This window comes from Gouania willdenowi, chromosome 7 (genome assembly GCF_900634775.1).
Source record: "Gouania willdenowi chromosome 7, fGouWil2.1, whole genome shotgun sequence".
Lineage (NCBI taxonomy): Eukaryota > Metazoa > Chordata > Actinopteri > Blenniiformes > Gobiesocidae > Gouania > Gouania willdenowi.
In genome coordinates this window covers 20,661,997-20,682,957 of record NC_041050.1, presented here as the reverse complement: position 1 = coordinate 20,682,957, position 20,961 = coordinate 20,661,997, and the positions used below count along the sequence as shown (strand labels likewise).

Sequence of the window (20,961 nt, the reverse complement as noted above, 5' to 3'; positions counted from 1 at the left end):
TGTTGTATAAATACTGATATAAAAGTCAAAATGCAGTTTGTTTAAATATTTATAAATAGTGTTGTTTTATTTTCCTTGTAGGTTTGTTTCTTGATTCCAGACTAAATTTTAAGTTTCCAGTGTTTGTCATGTCATGCAAAGTAACTTTTATATGTATATTTATATTTATTTATTTATTTATTTTTTAATTGTAGATTCATCACTGAAGGAAAGTGGGCCGATCCAAAAATGGGAAACAGGGTGGAGTATTATGGATGGTTTAGATAGAGGTAAAAAAAAAAAAAAACAGTGTTGAGAAATTATGAAAATCCAATGCATTAAATGTAATGAAGTTTGCATCCAGGAAACATTTTGTTTGGAGCCGATTTAAAGAGGGAAAGGTAGGAAGGAAACATGATGGAAACACTGAAATGGAAAGAGAGTGCCTGTGGAGCAGGACTCAAAAAGGGGGGTGGATGGCTTAAGAGTAAAACACTTTGGGAAAAAAGGGTCAATTTCTTAGAATGAATGAATAAAAGAAAATTAAAAAAAATCAGAACAGATCAGAAAAGAGTTTCTCTTTGACCAGACAGGACCTGTTTTCAACAAGCAGCTGGAGCTTGTTGATTGCAGGTCAAGCAGATCAACAAATGTTGGAAGAGCAACATTTGAAGACTTAAGAAACCGAGATTTACAGTCCTTCTTTGTGACTCATTTAGCTCATTATCTACTGTTCTTCCTGTTGATGTTGGGAGTTTTTTTGTCAGTGGTTAGCAAGGGACTTTACAGTAAGAAGGCAGGAAAGAGAAGCTGTGTGTAGAACCCACACAATCAGTGGAGGCACACCTCTGTGTTCAGGGCCTGAAGTACTTTCCTTTTGTACAGAATATCATGTAAGCAAGCCATTGCCCAAGCTCTGTATCCTCACAAACTGTCCATAATAACAAGTCACTGTGTGCGACTTTGTGTGTGGCAGTGGTGGCATATCAGTAAAAGCAGCAGGCTTTTCATTGGAGGGTCACCTGTTCGATCACTGTGGAATCTTGAGCAACTCCCTTAACCCCATTTGCTTGTGTTGTACGTTGCTTTGGATAAAAGTGTCTGCTAAATGAAACTATAATTATAATTTTTGTGCGCACATGTTGCACACAAAAATTATACAAATCAGCCCCCTTTTATTAGGGATTATGTCCAGCTCCCATTGATACAGTTCATTGACCTCTTAGCCCATAACATGCTTGAGTGGGCATCCTTCCATACTTGTGTGATGGGGATTTAGGTCAGAGTGTTTCATTACAGCTATCAAGTTGTTTCACTTTTCCCACTAAGTTGGAGCTCATTTTAGTGTTGTTAAATTAATATTTGTGTGTCATGAAAGCAAACAACTTGTTACTGCAATAGGTTGCCACTGTAGGAGTACTTCCTAAGTAGGAGAGCTTCTAGTTTCTAGAATAGCGCTTAAATGAAGGCCAAAATCAGCTAAGCAGCTGCGTAATTTACGCAGCAATGGAACAAGATTCACATATGAGAGTGTGCGTGACAAAGTGCTACTCAGGACCTCAGACCTGCTGAATGACGGTCAGTAGATCATCTTCAAGTGCTGCAGACTGATTTCTCTGTTGCTACAATAACGTCAATAGGACAGATTGTGTCCAACGTTGCCTGTTTTCCATGGACTGATAAGAGCAAAATTTCAGGAACTGACGGAGCAGCCACATTAAATTAGGGGGAAAAAATAACATTAGGTATTAATGCTCATTAACTCACTCACTGCCATTGATGTACATATTTGTGATTTCTAGTCCCAGCATTCACTGCCATTGATGAATATAGTTTTATGACTGGGGTTGCTAGGAGACACACTTGCAAAGGTATCCCTTGAATATACTGTATGGAGGCTGAGGGGGGAGGGGGGGAAAACTCAGAGGAAGGCCAAAATACAGTAAGCAAACCATTCAATTCCGACCCAGATTGCAAAATATTAATACATTTGCCAACAAAAGCCCAGTCTCAGTGTTGTCATAGGACAAAATATTCTGTGGGTCTTTAAAAATCTGTCAAAATGCTCTTAAATGGCTGACAGTGATGGAGCTATCTGTTCTGAAAATGGCTGGCAGCCAATGAGTTTTTTATTTGTTTATTTTGTTTTCTACATTATTGAATGTTTGTGCAGCAGACAGAGACATCCACCTGCCTCCAATTGAACTTCTTCAAATGTCATTTAGTGCTTCTGCGTACTCACCTCCCCACGTTGAACAAGCAAAATGTTCATTTAAATAGGGCGGTCTCAACCACGTCTACATGCACTAGCATTTCACAAAATTAACTAACATTTGCCATGTTATTGAATTCCCCACAGCAGGTGAAGAAACAGTGCCACCAAAGGATGTAGGGACGCACCTGGTTTACCGCCCTTTATTTCAGATCTTAGTGAAGCCGCTCCATAGAACGCTTCGCTGTATTGGTCGCACCCTCAACTTTAAATGAAAAATATAATGGACGAAATGCTGGAAAATGTGGTGCTTTGACTGACTCTTTTTCACCTTCACCAGCAGCTGCAGTGCTACAGTGGTTTGTAAAAATGTTAATGTCTCTTTGTGTGTGTGTGTGTGCGCGTGTGTGTGTGTGTATTTTAGGTGACCTCTGCATGCATCTCACTTCCTGCCTCCGATCTGGTGAGTCCTATTTTTTCTTTAACACATTCTTAGCATGTGACGAGTTTTCCCTCTACGTTACGCTGAATGTGGGGCTTTTAAAGAGAGCTTTTTAGTTCCCAACTGTTACATTTCTTTTCTAAAACATAGCAAAGTTGGAGCCAAGGTAATTCCTAGAGCACTGCAGGGTTTCAGTCATTAGAAAAACAGTTGTATAGGAAGTCTCCTGTTTGTCCTGTAAAATGTTTGTTTTAATAGCTTCCCCTTTCTTCCTCTGTATTCCCCTTTCTGTCCTTCCTTCACCTCTCTATCTCCTGCCTTGGTATCCCCTCACCCTTGTGTCCTTTTACGTCACTACCCCTCCTTCCGTTTCTGTCCAGCAGCGTAGGGCAACGGCTCCATCACGTCACATCCAACATCTGGTGAGAACATGATTTCTTGCTCTCTACTGGACCTCCTTCCTACCATCAGTCTTATGTAAGGATTCAAGGTCTGTCAGTGTGTCTATGTGTTGCTGAATTACTGTGGTTCCTGTAAAAGGTCCCGACAGCTAACAGAGGAAAGTCTTAATCAAAATGAGTAATTAAAACATATTAATTAGTAAAATTCTGCATTAAACAACTGTCATTTAAAAAAACATTTGGGGCTTTTTAAACTACAAGTGTGATTTTGAAATCTATTATGCTACTCACACTGAGTAGACCTTTGATAGAGCCACTATTTGGAATCCACAGCATCTTAAGTTATGTCCCAACAAGAGCTTTCCAGAAACACTTGTGCGTCCACGATCGATGTGCGTGAGAACCATCGTGCAGTCCCGGACTACTAGACCAGCCAGATAAGTAGGCCCTAAAGGGAACCAAGGAGGCCTGAACAGTCAAATTTAGCTGTTGACTGAGAAGAGTGGTCTGTGATGTTTTGGTGGCTGATGGCTCCGCCCCTCCTACAAAAACTAGCACCTGTCGACTGCAGTCTGTGATGAGTAGGTTAGATTGAGAGAATTGTGAATAGAGAGGTATAGTGAGTATTGAGTAGGTAGTTAGCATAGCATAGATTGTTCTTTTGGATTTGATAGACTAGACTGGGCGTGTCTTAACTGCTCCAGGAGCCCCGCCAATAATCAAGGCATTTTTGGAATTTCCCTACTATAACCTGGTGTTTAGTTACACTTTAAAATAAATCTGGGATTGTTCAATTTGCAGAGTTGGTTACAATATATGGGTGACTTCTTAATTTTTTCTAAAAATGTAATTGTGTTTTTTATTTTTGTCCACAGGGATCCACCAAGTCTTTAACCTACATCAAGCAGAAAAACACCCTGCCAAGGTGAAGTTTTACAATCAGTGTCCAAGTATTCCTTTACATATAATTTGTCTTACTAAACTTTATTTTAGCGTACACTTTAGTGTTCCACTTCTGAAAAGGGATTGTGAGTGGCTGGTATTCAGCCATTTTTTCACCTTTAAAATGTACACTATGCCGTTTGTGAGGAGTGGGATTTGTTTACATTAAGCATGCATGTTAGAAAAAAACAATTTTCCACAGTACATGTAATTCTTACTACTGATTAGTGATTATACTTCTATTCTTTCTAACTTCAGTGTTCCAGGGATCCAATTTTCATCTGAGTTAAATTTGTTTATTAAGTCATGAGAATATATTTTATAAAAGCCATGGTTCACTTCTCCAACACACCCAAAGTTCCATATTGCACCATTTAGGCATTGTTACAGCATTGTTTTTAAATTAAATGTTTATATTTTTTACCATTTTAATGTGTTTCTGCAATCAACTACTAAGCCTAACCCTAACCCTGGATGAGGGACTATGGGACTGGGTGTCAACTACTTTTGTTTTGTTTTTTAACAAGGTTTAAAAAGAAGTTTTGACAGCTGATTTTTTTTTTTGTCAGTGCGTTAAAACTCGTTAATAATAATTGTTAATACTAATTTTGGCCAAAAGGGTGTTCCTCTACCTCAAAATATAGTTTTAACATGTTAACTGATATATCATTGATATACTGTTTATAACTACAGTGTTTTTTTGCAGTACTAGGTAAGGTTGTTGTAACAAGTGCATTACACCATAGTTGGAGTTAGGTTTTTTTTTGTGGTAAAGTAATTCTGTTTCAGTGTAGCACTTTAAGTCTGAGATAATGTTTGTTTTTTTATTTTTACATATTATTTAATTCATTTTATTAATATATTTTTATCTTATTTATTTGCGTTTTTTCTTGTTTTTCAGTTCAAACTTATTGTGTCAAAAGAAATACCAGAGTTAAAAGTTCAATAAATGCTTGTTCTCAAATCAATGAATAATCGTCTTTAATAATCGTGATTACAGTATCAATCAAAATAATCGTGATTGAGATTTTTGCCATAATCGAGCAGCCATACTCAAGATTGCGCCCACCTCATTCAGCTGGATCAAACCACCTCATTCAGGGCTGTGGTTCAGTAAAATTAACGTGCATAAGAGAAGAGTTGGAAAGGAACCCGGCGGTGTTCCGCACACGGTTAAAGTTTATTCAGCCATCTCACAGAGACAAACACTGTGTTGTGTGCGTCCCGTGGTACCGTGGTAGTGCGCACCCTGTGCCTGAGTTGTGCTCTCTGTGCTTTGTGCCATGGGGTGCGCACTGTAGAGCGTTTAGGGAGAAAAGCTCACTGGGGCGGGTGCATGGATGTCATTTTGACTTGGCATGGCTTGGCCGCAGCCCGGTAATTGATGCCTAACTGGAGCCCTGTTGTGTCCAGAATTTTGACTCCCAAGCAATAATCACTCCTTTACGTTGCCTTTTTTAAGGTCATCTCTCATTCCCGTCTGGAGCCAGGCTGCACTGTGAGCTCTTACGCACACACTTCTGCTGCCATTGTGCATAAAGAATGTCTTTTGAAATTTTTGAACATCAGTTAAAAGGGGAAGTTTGATACTGCAACCCAGCCACACACACATACTGCACCACGCACTATTACGAGCCCTCTGTTTATTATATTTATGCAGTGAACATTAGCTTGTGTCTGCAATCTGCACCAGACCTTCTCTGCGATGCAAAACACCTTCTTTCATGGAGCAAAGTCCGCTTTCTAATCATTTAACAGCGCATGGTGCCATGTCGTCCAACGAGACTTCGGTGCAAAATATCTATACTGTGTCAGATTTTCAGTGACAGCCTGACAGCGAGGGTAGCAAGGTGGTAGTTTGAGAAAACAGGCACAGCGATCAAAATGCAGTGCAAAGCTGACACCAAGCTTTTATTTCCGCTCTTTTGACCTGTTTTCCTTTTGTCTTTGAGGCATGCCTGGTTACATTATGGATAGTAAATAAACAACCGTTTACATGGTCTGATAACATCACTCTCTCAATCTGCTCTTCTTTGTTCTGTCCAGGAGCCTCAGCATGGACAGGGTGATAGATCGTGTGATGGAGCGCCACTACGACTTTGACCTCACATACATCACCGAGAGGATCATTTCAGTCTTCTTCTCTCCAAAGCTGGAGGAACAGAAGTACCGGCTCAACCTGAAGGAGGTGGCTGCCATGCTCAAGTCCAAACACCAAGAGAAATTTCTGGTAGGAGCGCTAAAGTTCAATATGCTGTTCATCAGCTGAGCCACAAAGTAGTAACTTAGGTTTCTCCGGTCTTCACTTAAGCTCTTTTTTACGAGTCTGCAGTTATGCGCATATCTCCTGCACGTGTTCTCCGGTCTTGGCTCTTGAAATGCTGACCTTGTGTAAATCGACCCAAAGCGCGCAATCTGTCAATGAAGGCGGTCTGAGCCAAGGAGGCGTACTGGGCCATGATGTCATTTTTTGGTCTTATAAATGCCATTGAAATCCATGAAAATGATAAACGTATGCTTATAAACGTATGATAAACATAAGCCACATTTAAAATTAGGGGTGTCCCGATCCGATATCGATATCGGATATTGGTCCGATATTAGCCTGAGAACGAATATCAGATATCAGATTTAAATTTCCAAATTTTCCGTTTTTTTTTTTTGTTGTGTTTTTTTAATTAATTTTTTATTTATTTTATTTAATTGTAGAATACTGTAAATATTATGTTGAAGGTTTAAAATGTATGTAACCAATTGGTTATTAATAAATGGTTCAGTTTTTCTCATATCTACTGTTGCTATTGTTCTTTGTTTGAGTAACATCACTTGATCAAGCCTTTTCTAACGTTCCACACTACAAAATAATTAACTATTATTTTTTTATAAAAGAAAAGAGAGAAAAGAAAAAAGTATGTATGATTCATGCTGATATCGGATCAATATTGGTATTGGCCCTTACGCAAAGCTGCAATATCGGTATCATATCGGTAATGAAAAATTTGTATCGGGACATCCCTTTTTAAAATCTCTTTTTTCTGCCTCATACTAACGACAGATTAAAGTTTGTTTGTGTGGAAAGCCTCGTTTCATGAACTTCTTACATTCCAGCATCCACTACCACTACAATACTACTACTACGACCACGACCACTACCACTACTACTACTACCACTACTACTACTACACTACGACGACTACTACTACTACGACTACACACTACTAACCACGACTACCAACCACTACTACGACGACCACGACGAAGACGACGACGACGACACTGACGACGACGACGACGACTACGACTACCACGACCACGACCACACGACTACCACGACACGACCACACACGACCACGACCACTACCACACGACACGACCACTACCACTACGACCACTACCACGACCAGACCACGACACGACCACGACCACTTACCACGACCACTACGACCACGGACCAGACCATACCACGACCACTACCACTACCACGACCACTACCACTACCACGACAACACTACCACTACCCACTACCCACTACCACTACCACGACCACCACTACCACTACCACTACCACTACTACTACTACTACTACTACCACCACTACTACTGCCACTACTACCACCACTACTACTACTACTACTACTACTACTACTACTACTACTACAACTCCAGCAATATTCTTGGATGTGTTAGTACAACAACAAAATTCTCTGTTTTGCATTCTATTTGCCGAGTGGCCCCTTTGGCAGTTCAAATAGAAAAAATTGGTCTTATTTATGTTGTTTATTTTTTTATATTCCAATTGAGTTGAAAAGGTCAAGCCCAGCATAAATGTCCAGAGTTAAAGTTGTTTTTGGTCTTTTTCCCTTTTCCAAAATATTGTATCATATCCTGATCATGAGACCATTATCATCTATCATAATGCAAAGTCCTAATATTGACATACCCACGTGTGTTGGGCATTAGCTGCAGCAGTGTTGTTACAACCATTGAGATTGCAGAGTTAAATTAGCTTAAAGTTCTCAATACATAAATGAACCAATGAACAGCTCAGCAATGTTTGTTTATTCATAAACCACATTAGGGTTTAAGTGAATATATTAACCATTTAAGGTAAACGTACTGTAATAAAAACTTTTCTCTTGTAGCTCCTGAATCTTTCTGAAAGGCGCCATGACATCAAAAAGCTCAATGAAAAGGTACAAGCTGTCCTTCTGCACGACATTAACGTTTTGCGTTTGCCTTGTCAAATAATTTATCAAATTACATCTTTTCCATTGTTTCTTTTCACCCTTTTTAATTCACAACCAGGTTCATGACTTTGGGTGGCCAGACCTTCATGCCCCTCCTCTGGATAAGATCTGCGCCATTTGTAAGGATATGGAAACCTGGCTGAACTCAGATCCCCAGCATGTGGTGGTGCTGCACTGCAAGGTCAGAGTTCAAAAGCGTGAAATAGCTTTTCAGGCTTTTTCCCAGGCGGTTAAGAGGCAGATGTGGCTGCATGTTTTAATGAGAAAAACATTTTTTAAGAAGGGCTTTTGCTTTGACAACTGCTTCGTTGGTGTACGAAGGGGCCGCAAGTTCTTATTATGAACTTAATTGACCTGATGCCATCCAATGCCATGTAAATTATGACATGTGGGCATAATTCACCTTGCACTTCTATCTATAAAGCAAAAAAGGTTTAAAAAAAAATATAAAAATGAGTAGAAAAATACAACACATTCATCATGTGCATGTCTCAGAATTAAACCAGAGAAATTGCACACGCTATTTTACTTTGCACCTGCAAATATACCCTTTTATAACACTACAGAGTATGTTGTTTTTATTATGCCCATAATTGACAACTCTACTTAAGCTCTCACTATGTGAATACATACTTCTGACGGGAACTGCACTAGTCTCACAAATCCTTAACAGACTATTCTTGCTTTTGTGCCTCAAAAGGCCAATGAGTAAAAGCTGTACTGTACATTTAGTGAATTAAAGTTTTCAACCTTGTATATAATGTTAAATCACTACTTACTGCAAGTATTTAATGACATTGAGTCCTGTTCTCCCATGTGTGTAAGTCAGAAAAGCCTCCTTCATCCCAGTTATGTGCTCTGGGTGGAGCAGCCCTTAAATGTGGGCGTTCCTCAAATCTGGCCTTATGCGCCATTCTCCCGTCTCTTTTCCTCCTATGTTTTTCTGATCCTGGAATAAGTGTAGCGCCCTCTGAAGGTGAAGCATGATATTGCACTTGAAGTTTGGACACAGTTACAATTTACACCAGGCATAAAAGAGACTTCCAGAAAGAATCTATTCAAACTGCTACTGTTTTTAACCTGCAACATTTTCCTTTTCTTTCCACTCCACCAGAAATGAACACAAATGATTTAATGATGATTATCAATCAACCACTTGTAATCACTTCAATCAGAGACACCTGGAAACATTCATTGAGCTGAGAACCTGTGGGGAGGGCACATCAGCTACGCCAAAAGATTGTCCGTCGGCATTTCTAATATGTTTAAAAGGACGTTGAGAGGTCTCAACCCACAAATACCTGGGTGTCCACAAACAATAACTGGACTGGAGCAACAACACAGATTGCTCTCAATAAGAAAGGCCAGAGCAGACTCTTCCTGCTCAGGAGGCTGAGGTCCTTTGGAGTAAACAGGACACTGCTGAAGAACTTCTATGACTCGTGGTAGCCTTTCTAATTTTCTATGGAGTGGTCTGACGGGTTGGAGGAGTTGCTGCCTGGGACAACAAGAGGCTGGACAAACTGGTGAGGAGGGCCAGCTCTGTCCTGTGCTGCTGCCTGGACTCCGTAGACTCAGTGGGGGACAGGTGGATGGTGGCTAAGCTGTCATCCATGCCTGACAACCCTGACCACCCCATCCAGAACACTCTAACAGCACTGCACAGCTTCTTCAGTGGCAGACTTTCACACCCGCGCTGTGTGAAGGAGAGATTCTGCTGCTCCTGCCTGTAGCTGTCAGACTATTTAAGCATAGCTTTTAATCAAAACGTAATGGCACGTTCACACCAAAATATAAAAAGAGAGGGCAGTGTTACAGCTAGGTGAGGGAGAAAGCAACAGGGAGGAGAGAATAAGGGTTGGAAATGGAAAGGGTGCGGAGGAGTTGATTATTTTAAAGTGAGATGTAAAGTTGTAGTTGTGCACATTGTGCTTATTGTGTTGTGTAATCAAGCCAGTCTGGTGACAAGTGTGGAGCTTAGGTATAATGGTGGTGGCTGTGGACAGAGGGAAGGAGTGAGTGGTAATATCTAAAACAGGTATTTGGGATCAACGTGTCTGAGGTTAAGCCCAGTACGAGTTTTATCCCACAGTCCCCACCACCGACGCCAACCCCTAGAACCCCGCCAACATCCCCCCCCACACACACACCCCTCATCTAACTCCCCGAGGGGGGGGGGGCTGAGAGAGCCCCTCGTCCAAGACTTCTGCAGAGGAGACAAGGCGTACGCCCAGGGACGGCCAGAGCTGCGCCGAACAGGCAGCCGGTGGGCGCCCGCCGGCAGGACCAAAGCCAGCAGGGACCGGACCCCAGGCCAGAAGGACCCGGAACAGAAGCAGCACCAGGCAGCAGCCCGCCCAAGGACGAGGATCACATCTCCAGATGCCCGGGGCACCAAGGGGATGCTGCAAGTCGCCCCGCCGGCCCCCAGCGCGTTTTGTTTTATTTTTTAAAGTATTTCACGGTATTTCATCATCTTATTTTTGGCAGGGCTTTTGTCCAGTCAATAACCATAGACATTTCTCTTCCCTCCATCCATGACTTTCGTTCTGCCACAATATTTTTTTTGCTTCTACTACTCACTGTAGTGTTTTTCTACTGCCCCCTGTCTTTGCGGCCAATATTGCAACAGCAAATGCGTATAAACTCCAACGTGCTCTCTGTGAATGGAGCCAAGCTCCAACGTCCCTTTGTGACCAAGGAAGCAGCTAATGTAGAACAAGGCCTAGCTCCAACTGTTTGTCTGAAAGTTGTTTTATTGATCTTTAGCCAGAGAGCTGAATACTTAAACCAGACTTTTTCGGTAGCCTGCTGAATTTTATCTACCACAACCCTTGACTTTGCCATCTGCACAACGAGAACAGCACAGAACAAACAAGTTTTTGTCAATGAATGTTTTCAATGTTCTGTCGTGAGAAGCCTGCTCAGCCAAACAAGTACTAATCTGTGTGTGGAAGTCCTGCCTTCCCACAAAAATATGCAAGGGTCACATGAAGAATTTGTTGCTAGAATGTCTTTGGAATGTTTCAGGAAGTTGAAGCATGAGAGAAAAAAAAACACAGGGAGCTTTTTAATTTTACACTGCAAAACTTCCCTTATCTGCCCAATCTTCTACTGTCACCTTTTCCAAAGTTGTAAATGATCACCAACATTTGAGAAGCTATTGAGTTTAGTCCAAAAGCAAAAAATATAAAGCAGTAAAGACAACGTAATTGTTTAACTTCTGTCAATCTCTCTTATAGGGTAACAAAGGGAAAACAGGCGTCATCATTGCAGCATACATGCACTACAGTAAGATTTCTGCAGGGTAAGCGTGTGTGTTGCTGAGCATGCATGTCCCCTCATTTGATCTAAAACTGTATTTTTGTGTGTGTGTGTGTGTGTGTAGGGCAGACCAGGCCCTCAGTACTCTGGCTATGAGGAAGTTCTGTGAGGATAAAGTGTCCTCCACTCTACAACCGTCCCAAAACAGGTAGATTTGTCGCAGCTCGGAAGGGAGTCAGTATTTCCCAGTTATGACTGGAATTACATACTTGATGAAATGTATCTTCTATGCTTTCCAATGGTATAGCACACAGAAATCAAAAAATATTTGAGGAAGTTATAGCTGTTTTAATGCTGGCACTCTCCAAACTACATCACGGAACTATGTCACAGAGAACACGGCTCTCAAAGATTTTTCTCACCTCCCGAGCAGCCAGCTGAGGGGCAGTAACAGTAGCTGTGTATTTGCTTAACTTTGTGTTAAAACAACCCACCAGCAATGGTTGTCAACAGCTGTCTTAATCATTTTAATGTTTATTTTAGTGTGGATAGCCAAAGAAAGCCGGTATATTGATCAGCTGTGACCCCCCAATATTGGTATCTGCCCAAAAAAACAATATTGTATTTACAGTCGCAGAGCTTTAGTAAATCTGACCCACTGTCTTACTGTGTATAATTCACCAGTGTTCACATCAATGAGGGAGAAGTTAATGTGGTTTTTTAATTTCAATTCAACTTTATTTATATAGTGCAAATTACAACGAAGTCATCTAAAAGTGCTTAACAAAAAATAGAGTCCATAGTCAGAAAGGAAGAACCCAATAAGATCCACATGAACAAGCATTTAGCAACAGAGGGAAGAAAAAAACTGCCTTACAATTAATCGTTACATCCCTACTACTTTCTCTAATCAACTAAAGACCAATCAGGCAATACCTTGATCAGTTTAATCAGTAAATATACCCCCACCCCTCTCCCCTGTTTCAATGTTTATATTCCTCTGAATGTCATTAGGTAAGTGTTAGTTTGCGTACTAATGATTTTGTTTAGTATGAAACACGACTTTTCTAAAAGTTTGTGGTGCACCATAACCCACAAAAGCCCGTTGAACAACATGATAACAACCTCATGAGTAAATGACATTTAATGAGGGTCACGATAAAAGCCGACATTTTTAATGGTGATAGAGGAAGTGCTACTTTGTTTCTATAAAAATAAAGGTTTTTGTTACTCTTACTTGTACTACCATTGTGTCCACTTTTAGGTTCTGGTACTTCCTTTTCCTTTGTATAGATTGAGCAAAGACAAGATTACACAAAATACCACTAGTTCTGTCATCTTTTAATTTGCATTTGCTTCCTTTTTACCCTCAATTATTTATTTCTGTGTTTTGTGTTTATTTATTGACAGTCTCCTAAAATCTAAATCTCTCTTTGTTTTAGGTATATATATTACTTTGGAGGCCTTCTATCAGGGGCCATAAAAATGAATAGCAGCCCACTTTTTCTTCATCAAGTTCTCATCCCATCACTACCCAACTTCCAGGGGGAAGCAGGTGTGTTCTGCCTGATGATTGACAAACCTTTCACTGTTGTTCCCACCTGTTGTTTTCATATTGTAATCGCTTCTGAGGGTTTTTCCAAGTTCCCGTATGAAATGTTCCTGGTTCGTACTCAAAGGTAAAGAGAAAAAGGCAAGATCAAAACATTTATTATAACACGCAACCATCGTATTGGCATCAGATTAAAACTACGAGGGCAAGACTGCCACAGCATGGGGATGTAACACATCTGCCAAAGAAAAACAATGCACTGGGTTCTATCCTGAGGTATAGCTAGTTAGCTCTTTGGAGTTTTGCATGTTCTGCTTGTGCTTGTGTTGTTTCCACTGTGGTTCACTCCACAATCAAAACATATAAGCTACTTGATCATGACAGGACATTCAGGCACAGGTTACAGAGGCTCAGGTTAACTGAATATCAAATCTGAATTTTCACATTTAAATTTAATATTCAATGACAAATAAAGCACAGATATGGATTTCTTTTATTTTATTTTTTACATTTTCCTCTTTCTGCACCAGCTCTACCTTATAAGAAGTTTCACCTTGGAATCAGGTGTGTTGGAGCAGGTGGAGGACCATTGTCCAGTATGTCACCCTCTAAAAGACCAGAGTGGATATGTTCATTCATATGCTGGGGTTACACAGAGACCCGATATGTTACAAATGTCAAATCTGCATAATTCCTGACACATTTGTGACACTGTGTGGGCGTGTCTATAAAAATCAGGCATGGTTGCAGCACAGTGCAGAACCAACAGCCCACTATGCCCTGTAAAGGATTGGAAAACAGACTTTGCTTTGCTGGGAAGAAGGTGATTTACTTCTCAGGGATGGTGCAGATCGTAGACACAATGCTAGTGCATTGCCTGCCTTTCGGTTTTTTACCAGACACAGTAATTATCTAGTGGCACAGAGGCAGTGTCTGCGTTGGCATTAATGTCCAAAGCCTCACCTTTCAGTTTATTTTCACAGATCAGAACAATATTTCCTAAATTGTTTCATTAATTCAACGCATTTTACCACATAGAAATACTGCATGAGTTTGACAGGCAGGTGTGCAGTAGCTTTACGCACAACGGCCCCTATTTTGAGTGCGTATCGCAGCCTGCACGGCACACCTAGAGGCCGAGTTGTGTAAATTATTGAAGTTGTGGTCAGAAAGTGTGTTCGTGGAGAAGAGAGGCGGGGTGGGTACCTTTGCAGTCAGGATTGTGCCCACCTCATTCAGCTGGATCAAACTTCCTCATTATTCAGGGCTGGGGTTCAGTAAGACAAACGTACCTGTAAGAGAGTGGGAAAGAACGTGGCCCGCCATGCCCCCACTCTCTGCTGTTCTCCATTTTTTATTAAGGGGACATATTATGCTAAATCCACTTTTTTTTGCCCCTTAAATGCATTTTGTTGTATATTTAGAGTGCTTAGAAGTACAGAAAAATCAAATTAGTCTCTTCAGGTGCTCCGTATATCTTTATATTTTGTTTTGCTCATATTTTTCAATCTGTTTCGATTTTTCTATTCTCTATTACGTTTTTTTTAACTATTACATCACAGTATTTGCAGCGGAACTGCCAAATTAGTACATCAACTCCAGGTCCAACACTTAGAGCAATCCGCCATTTTTATTACTCGCTTTTATTTTGTAGTCCAAGCTCCAGGATGGCTGAAGTTATGAGAGGACAAGTCAAAATGTTCAGTTGTTGGATGTAGTAACCACACGCTTCATTACACCGTCTCCCAGCATCAGAACCTTTTCAAAGTGCCTGGTTGAGTTTTATTTTTCACAGAAATGTACCCAATCTGTGGGTAAGGTCATTTTTGTGTGCGCGAAGCACTTCAAGGATGACTGCTTCATCAGCCTCACCAGTATAAAGAAGGATTTGCCGAAAGACTTTGTCTAATTGAGGGTTCAATTCCTTCTATTCTTGGAGACGATGAATAGAGCACTTGGTAAGCTGTAAATAACGCTAAAAAGTGTGCTGATAAGACGTCCCTGTCATTGTTTGTTAGCATTAGCAGTTGCACCGTCTTCAGACTTCATATTGTTAGCGCTGTGTGCTCGTTTTAGATCCTTGATGATATGGCCTACGTGATTTAATTTAAGTCTAAAGTTTTCATTAGTCATTTCATTTTGTCGTTTTTGTCTTTGAAAAGACTGTATTAAAATGCAATTTCTGACACGTTAGCTCGGTGCTTGTGTTAGCTCACTTGTTAGGGTTCTGCAGGTTCATCATCATCATTTTTATCTCGCTCGCTGGGTCCGACTCTGGACTGTAACATGTACAAGGCGGATGGACAAGTCTTCTGTTGTTGACATTTTGTAAATAACCTCTGAATAAAAGTTTATGCGCTGCTACATAGCCGTATCTCTTCTATCAAACTACAAAAATGGCCGAGCAGGGTGGAGTTGAACCGAGTGTCACCTGAAGAGGGGGCGGGGTATGGAGTGTCTCATTTGCATTTAAAGAGACCACACCAAAACAAGTTGCTCTCAGAAGAACATCAGAAAAGGGGTAGAAAAGGGGCCTGTGGAACTATAATAATGAGGAATTCAGACCCAAGCATTGCAGTTCCGCTTTATATAGACCACAACTGTATGATTTATATGTAAAAAGGAAGGATTTAAAACCATGATATGTCCCCTTTAAAAAAATCTGTTCTGGGCCATTATCTCACGTGTCTTTTGTCTTTTTTTTACACTATCTTCAACACTTCTTTTCACTTTTGCGATGTAACACCACATTTTAAATTAGTTTGGTTGATGTAAGCCTCAAAAGAAAACGTAGCTTCTGCTTACCTTTATTCATGTGCCATAATACATAGTTTCAACTAAGAGTCTATAGTGACCACTGGCCGACTCAGGTGACCCGAGTGCCGACTAACAATCATTAGCAGTACAAAGTCCAACTTTGGCCCTATCAGAAACATAATCAGAATCAGAATCTGACTGGATATAACTCTAGGGTTGTGGAAAGCGCTATGTTATTCCATGTCTTATTTGAATCAGATCTGACAATGGCTGGTGAACTGATTCAATTCACCCACCATTACACAAAACTCACCCTCTCATTTGGCAGGCAGTGGGTGCTCATGTGCACAAATACCTTAACGCTACCACACATAAATGCAGCATATTCTACTTGCCCATACTGACTTCTCTTACTTGTTTCCAGGTTACTCCCCCTTTTTGAAGATTTACCAGTCCATGCAGCTGGTCTACACTTCAGGCATATAGTGAGTGTTCTTTGCTGAGTGAAAGCTGCCATATTGACTGTTATTGTTAAAGACAATGGGACAAAGGTTTAACAGGGATTGCAAGTTTTTTTTTATTAAATGTACTTTGTACCAGAAGAAAACCTTTTACATGTCAAAATGTTTATAGGTTGTTAATAAATAGCCTGATGTAGTACAAGTAAACACATTTACCCTGATTTGTCTGAAGCTTGCTCCAAGGCTGTCTGTCAATTTATTGTTTTTTTAGTGACCTTCAAGGCGACAGGGGGCAGACGTCTGTGTGTGACCATTGACCCAGCTCTGCTGCTTAAGGGTGATATCATGGGTGGGTCATTTTAGCAGTGCATATCTTGAATTAGTAGCTTTCGATTCATGTTGAAAATGATGTTTTAGTTTTAATCTTATTTAAATCGAATTGAAAAACTCCGACTACCACGTACCAGTTTCAGTCAAATGACTCGTCCACCGAGTAAAAAAAGGTCTCGAGAGAATTTTGAATTTTGAATTTCATGTCAAAATATATCCCGATTAAATGAAATTTAATGGAGGAGTAGTCAGTGCCACAGGGGCCCCCTTGTGCCCCTGTGGCACATATGGAGTAATGGGCCCCCATTTATATATTGGTACAGTATGTGTCAATGATTCAGTCCACCTACTGTCGCAATATTGACTTGCAATAAATGAGAAAACGAACTTTAATGGAAATCCTGAAAAAGGGTTCGGGCTCTAATCGAACTGTGCGAGGTATTATCGTAATCTACGTCCAAATTACCTTTGAACAATATATCACACTACTATGTTCTCGTAAATTTGAAAATTACCGGAAATTGGGGGTGGGCCTCCAGGCCCCGAGTATTCGTACCAAACTGCATTCCGATCTAATGAGAACTAACGGAGGACTAGTCATTTGAAAAATGGGGCCCCCTGGCATCCCCTGACATGTATGGGGTAATGGGCCCCCTTTTTTATATATTGGTATGTGCCAATGATTTGGTACCCTCAACCGTTGTAATATTTGACTCGCAAATAAATGCAGAAATTGACTTTTGTTTTTTGTTTTTTTCTTTTGGGACCCCCCTGGGCTCCCGAGCGTCGATGCTTACACATCCATAGATTATCTCTACCACATTTCAGGCCGATTTGTTCACAAATAACAGAGTGTACACGACAAGAAGAACAAAGTGAGTGGCGTTTTGAATCCGGTAGCCCGGCCTAAATATTAGTAAACAAAACTAACCCTGGTTCTGAGTAAGCACACTATATAATGGCCTTTGAGTAAGGATTTTAATCACTGTAACACCATCTTACATTACACTCATTTCTATTCCCTCTTCAGGTAAAATGCTATCACAGGCACGCTGAGACTTCAGACAGAGATACTGTGTTCAGGCTGCAGTTTCACACATGCACCATCCACGGCTCCCAGCTGTGGTTTGGCAAAGAAGAGCTGGATGAAGCTTGTACAGGTGAGCTGGACACGGTGGTTGTTATTGAATGTTGACTACCAACAAAGATAAGCAACAGTATGGGCTCTGAATCCGTGGTCATTTTGTCGACTAAAGCTTTTCATCATCGTTTTCTTTGACTAAATTTTTAAAGGTGGCAAAAACTAGACTATGACCCATTTTAAAAATCACATGTTGACAAAAACCACACAAAAATATATTTATATGAATGATAATAAATAAATAAAACTAAACTATAGTTTTGTCACATGGGACGAAATTCAATCATTAATACCATTCTTTATCAGGTTGATAAAAGATAATAACTGTATCTTTAAAAAGTGCATAAACTCTTCTGCTTTATCTTGTATCTGACTTTTTCTGTAACAGATTTAGTCGACTGGTGGGGTGGTAGTGGCAACAGCAATGATGGTGATATACATACTAATAGCATTAATGATTAATTAATAATTCTGTATTTATTATTTATTACTCCATCTTACCTGACTATTAATAACTACTGGGACAAAATTGACAGACTTCAGGCCATCCTCCTTTTGTTTTATATGTACAGTATATATTAATTGTATTTTGTATAACTAATGTGCTTTCGTCCTGTTTTTGTTGTTGTTTTTTATGGTTTTGTGCTTTTACTTGTATTGTTTGTCTTGCAATAATAATAAATAATAAAAAAAAGAAGAGGGAAGTGACTTGATCCTCCACTTTACTTGACAGCAGGTTTAGTTGTACTTTTAGCAACCTTTAAACATTACACAAGACCTAAATAGAATAACTTTACCTCCAGTAACTTTATATAAAAGTCTGTGCATAATGCTTACCTAAATGCCATTTGTTTTGAGGGAAGTCATAAGCAGACCTCCCAATATTTGCCATATCTGCAAATAAAATGAATAAAAGACAAGTAATTAAAGAAAACATATCTCAAGGTCAGTTTTTTGTAAAATGCTTGTTTTAAAAGTACTGAAAAAGCAAAAAAGAAAGATTTAGATAGTCAACTGGTGTAAATGCAATTACTCTAAAGGCTACAGTTCAGTAACAAAGGTGTGTGCCAAAGGACTACGTTGTGTGTCTTGTGTTGATTCTTTGTGTCCTTAATCAGATGAGCGCTTTCCCTCTGACGCAACTGTGGAGTTTGTCTTCTCTTCGCGACCAGAGAAGATTAAAGGTGAGCCCACTCATATTCTTTTTCATTTTTGTCTTATTAAAATTGCTTCTCACACTTATTCTGGTTTTGAGATATTTATACAACAAATTTATACTTTTTTTGACATATTTAGAGGAGCATTAAGCTTTTGTCATATATTTTATATGCTCCCCCGGATGTGTTTTGACGGTTACAACAGTTATGATCTCAGATCAGTTATTTCGTTTTAAAGATTCTGCAGCTGTTTTCCAGTAATGACTGGTCCTGTTTTCAAAGACCTACATTTGTTGCCTGAATTGTAGAAACCTATTTATAACGTGGGGAGTGGATCAGAAGCCTGTTGTACTCCCACTTCCAAGATGACAACTAATAAGTTGGGTCTTTTGACAGGCAGTGAATTCCAGAAGAATGACCCAGCTGTCACTGTTGATTACAACACTGCTGATCCAGTGGTTCGCTGGGATTCCTATGAGAACTTTAATGAACGATACCAGGACAGCCTGGAAGGTAACCAGTACAAGTATTTTTACTCTGTAGAAATATAAATAGGGCAAAATTTGATTATTTGTAGTTTTCAGCAACACCACTGTGCAAACAACCTAAACTGTTTACCTTAACCTGAAACTTACTGGATACGTCTCCGCTGCGCCACGGCACCGATCTGGTTTTCCCCACTGTCCGCCGTCCGGTAATCCCCACCGGTTTGCGTTTTGAGTGCGCCCACGGTGCACTTCGGTTGGACGGACTGTGACGTCACGAGACAGAGCAGTTCTCACGATATATTTATAGAATCGCAGTTAAATGCATGTGTTATAAACGCAATAATAAACAGATAAACAGGTCAGCGTTCCTAACGAAGGAGTACAAGAACGTTGGACATTTTTTAGCAACAGCCATGAGAGGAAACAATATAGTTGAATGTGATTTTGTTTTTACACTTATGACATTTTGGTGATGTTGTTATAATCTGAAGTGTTTTATTTTGAAAAGTAACTCGGTGTTTTGTTGCGGAATACGTGCTCTGAAAAAGGAACAAAGAAAATCTATCAACTGTAGCAGCTGTAAACCTGTAATAACTTTGACCAATGGAAAAAAAAAAAAACGGAACCATTTTTTTAACCAATCACGTCTCCCTGCTCGTTCTCGATCCCTCGCATGCACGAGCTCACAATGAAAAGCGCATCACCGCTGATAGAGTTAAAACAGAGTTTTTGGTCACGTTTTTTTAACATATATGATGGTAAAGTTTATTGTTTACTTACTGTTGAATGAGACATGAGACAACAAAGTTTCTACCACAATACAAGTGATGAGCTGAGGTCCTCTTCTGCAGCAGCTGTGCGCATGCATGTGAGTGAGACGGAGCACAGAGGGGAGGGGGGGTAAAGGCGTAGCCGTCAGGGAGGCCTACATCAAATCATGCTAAGCTTTGAAAATCGCCTACCCTATCTTTAATTACAATAAGTAATAGATGGAGTAATAAGTGAGCTTCATATACGTTTATTAAACATGAAAAATTAATTATCGGAAGGAATGTGTATGTGATTTAAGAGTTATTTGGATGTTACATAAATATTTCATATTGTTCTGAATAGTTTTCTAAAAACGTGTGAAATATCATATATCATAAAATTTTGAGTCAATTTTTACTTAGTATGTGTTTCTGTTTGGAGTATGCATCTTCTCCCCATGCTTGCATGGTTTTTCTCTGGGTACTCCAGCTTCCTCCCACAATCCAAAAACATGACTGTTAGCTAAATTGGAGTCTCTAAACTGCCCATAAGCGTGAATGGGATTGTGAGGGGTTGTCTGTCTGTTGGTGTGTTGTCCTGTGATAGATTGGCACCTTGTCTAGGGTGTACCCTGGCCTAGCACCCGAAAGAAGCTGGAGATATGCAGCAGCAGACCCCCGCGACCCTAAAAAAGGAGCAAAGGGATGGATGGATGGATGGATGGACATGTTTGGTTACTATTTATTAGTAACTTTACATTCTCAAATCTGTGAGACCAAGCAGCAGTATTCATAGCGGACCCTGGTCACGTAGTGAAGCCACTGACTTGCGGGCCTGT

The 20,961-nt window shown here is 40.1% G+C and overlaps 1 protein-coding gene across 1 annotated transcript in view; it reads left to right on the top strand.

The window, feature by feature from the left end:
• LOC114467085 (tensin-2-like) overlaps window positions 1-20,961 on the top strand; it is an 81,796-nt gene that overhangs the window by 43,507 nt on the left and 17,328 nt on the right. Inside the window, 15 exon segments of the mRNA XM_028453119.1 lie at window positions 2,616-2,654; window positions 3,014-3,055; window positions 3,910-3,959; window positions 6,023-6,206; window positions 8,119-8,169; window positions 8,282-8,404; window positions 11,466-11,530; window positions 11,612-11,695; window positions 12,930-13,042; window positions 16,221-16,281; window positions 16,529-16,564; window positions 16,566-16,606; window positions 17,619-17,747; window positions 18,847-18,912; window positions 19,282-19,398. Of these exon segments, the coding sequence (XP_028308920.1) occupies window positions 2,616-2,654; window positions 3,014-3,055; window positions 3,910-3,959; window positions 6,023-6,206; window positions 8,119-8,169; window positions 8,282-8,404; window positions 11,466-11,530; window positions 11,612-11,695; window positions 12,930-13,042; window positions 16,221-16,281; window positions 16,529-16,564; window positions 16,566-16,606; window positions 17,619-17,747; window positions 18,847-18,912; window positions 19,282-19,398 (1,201 nt within the window).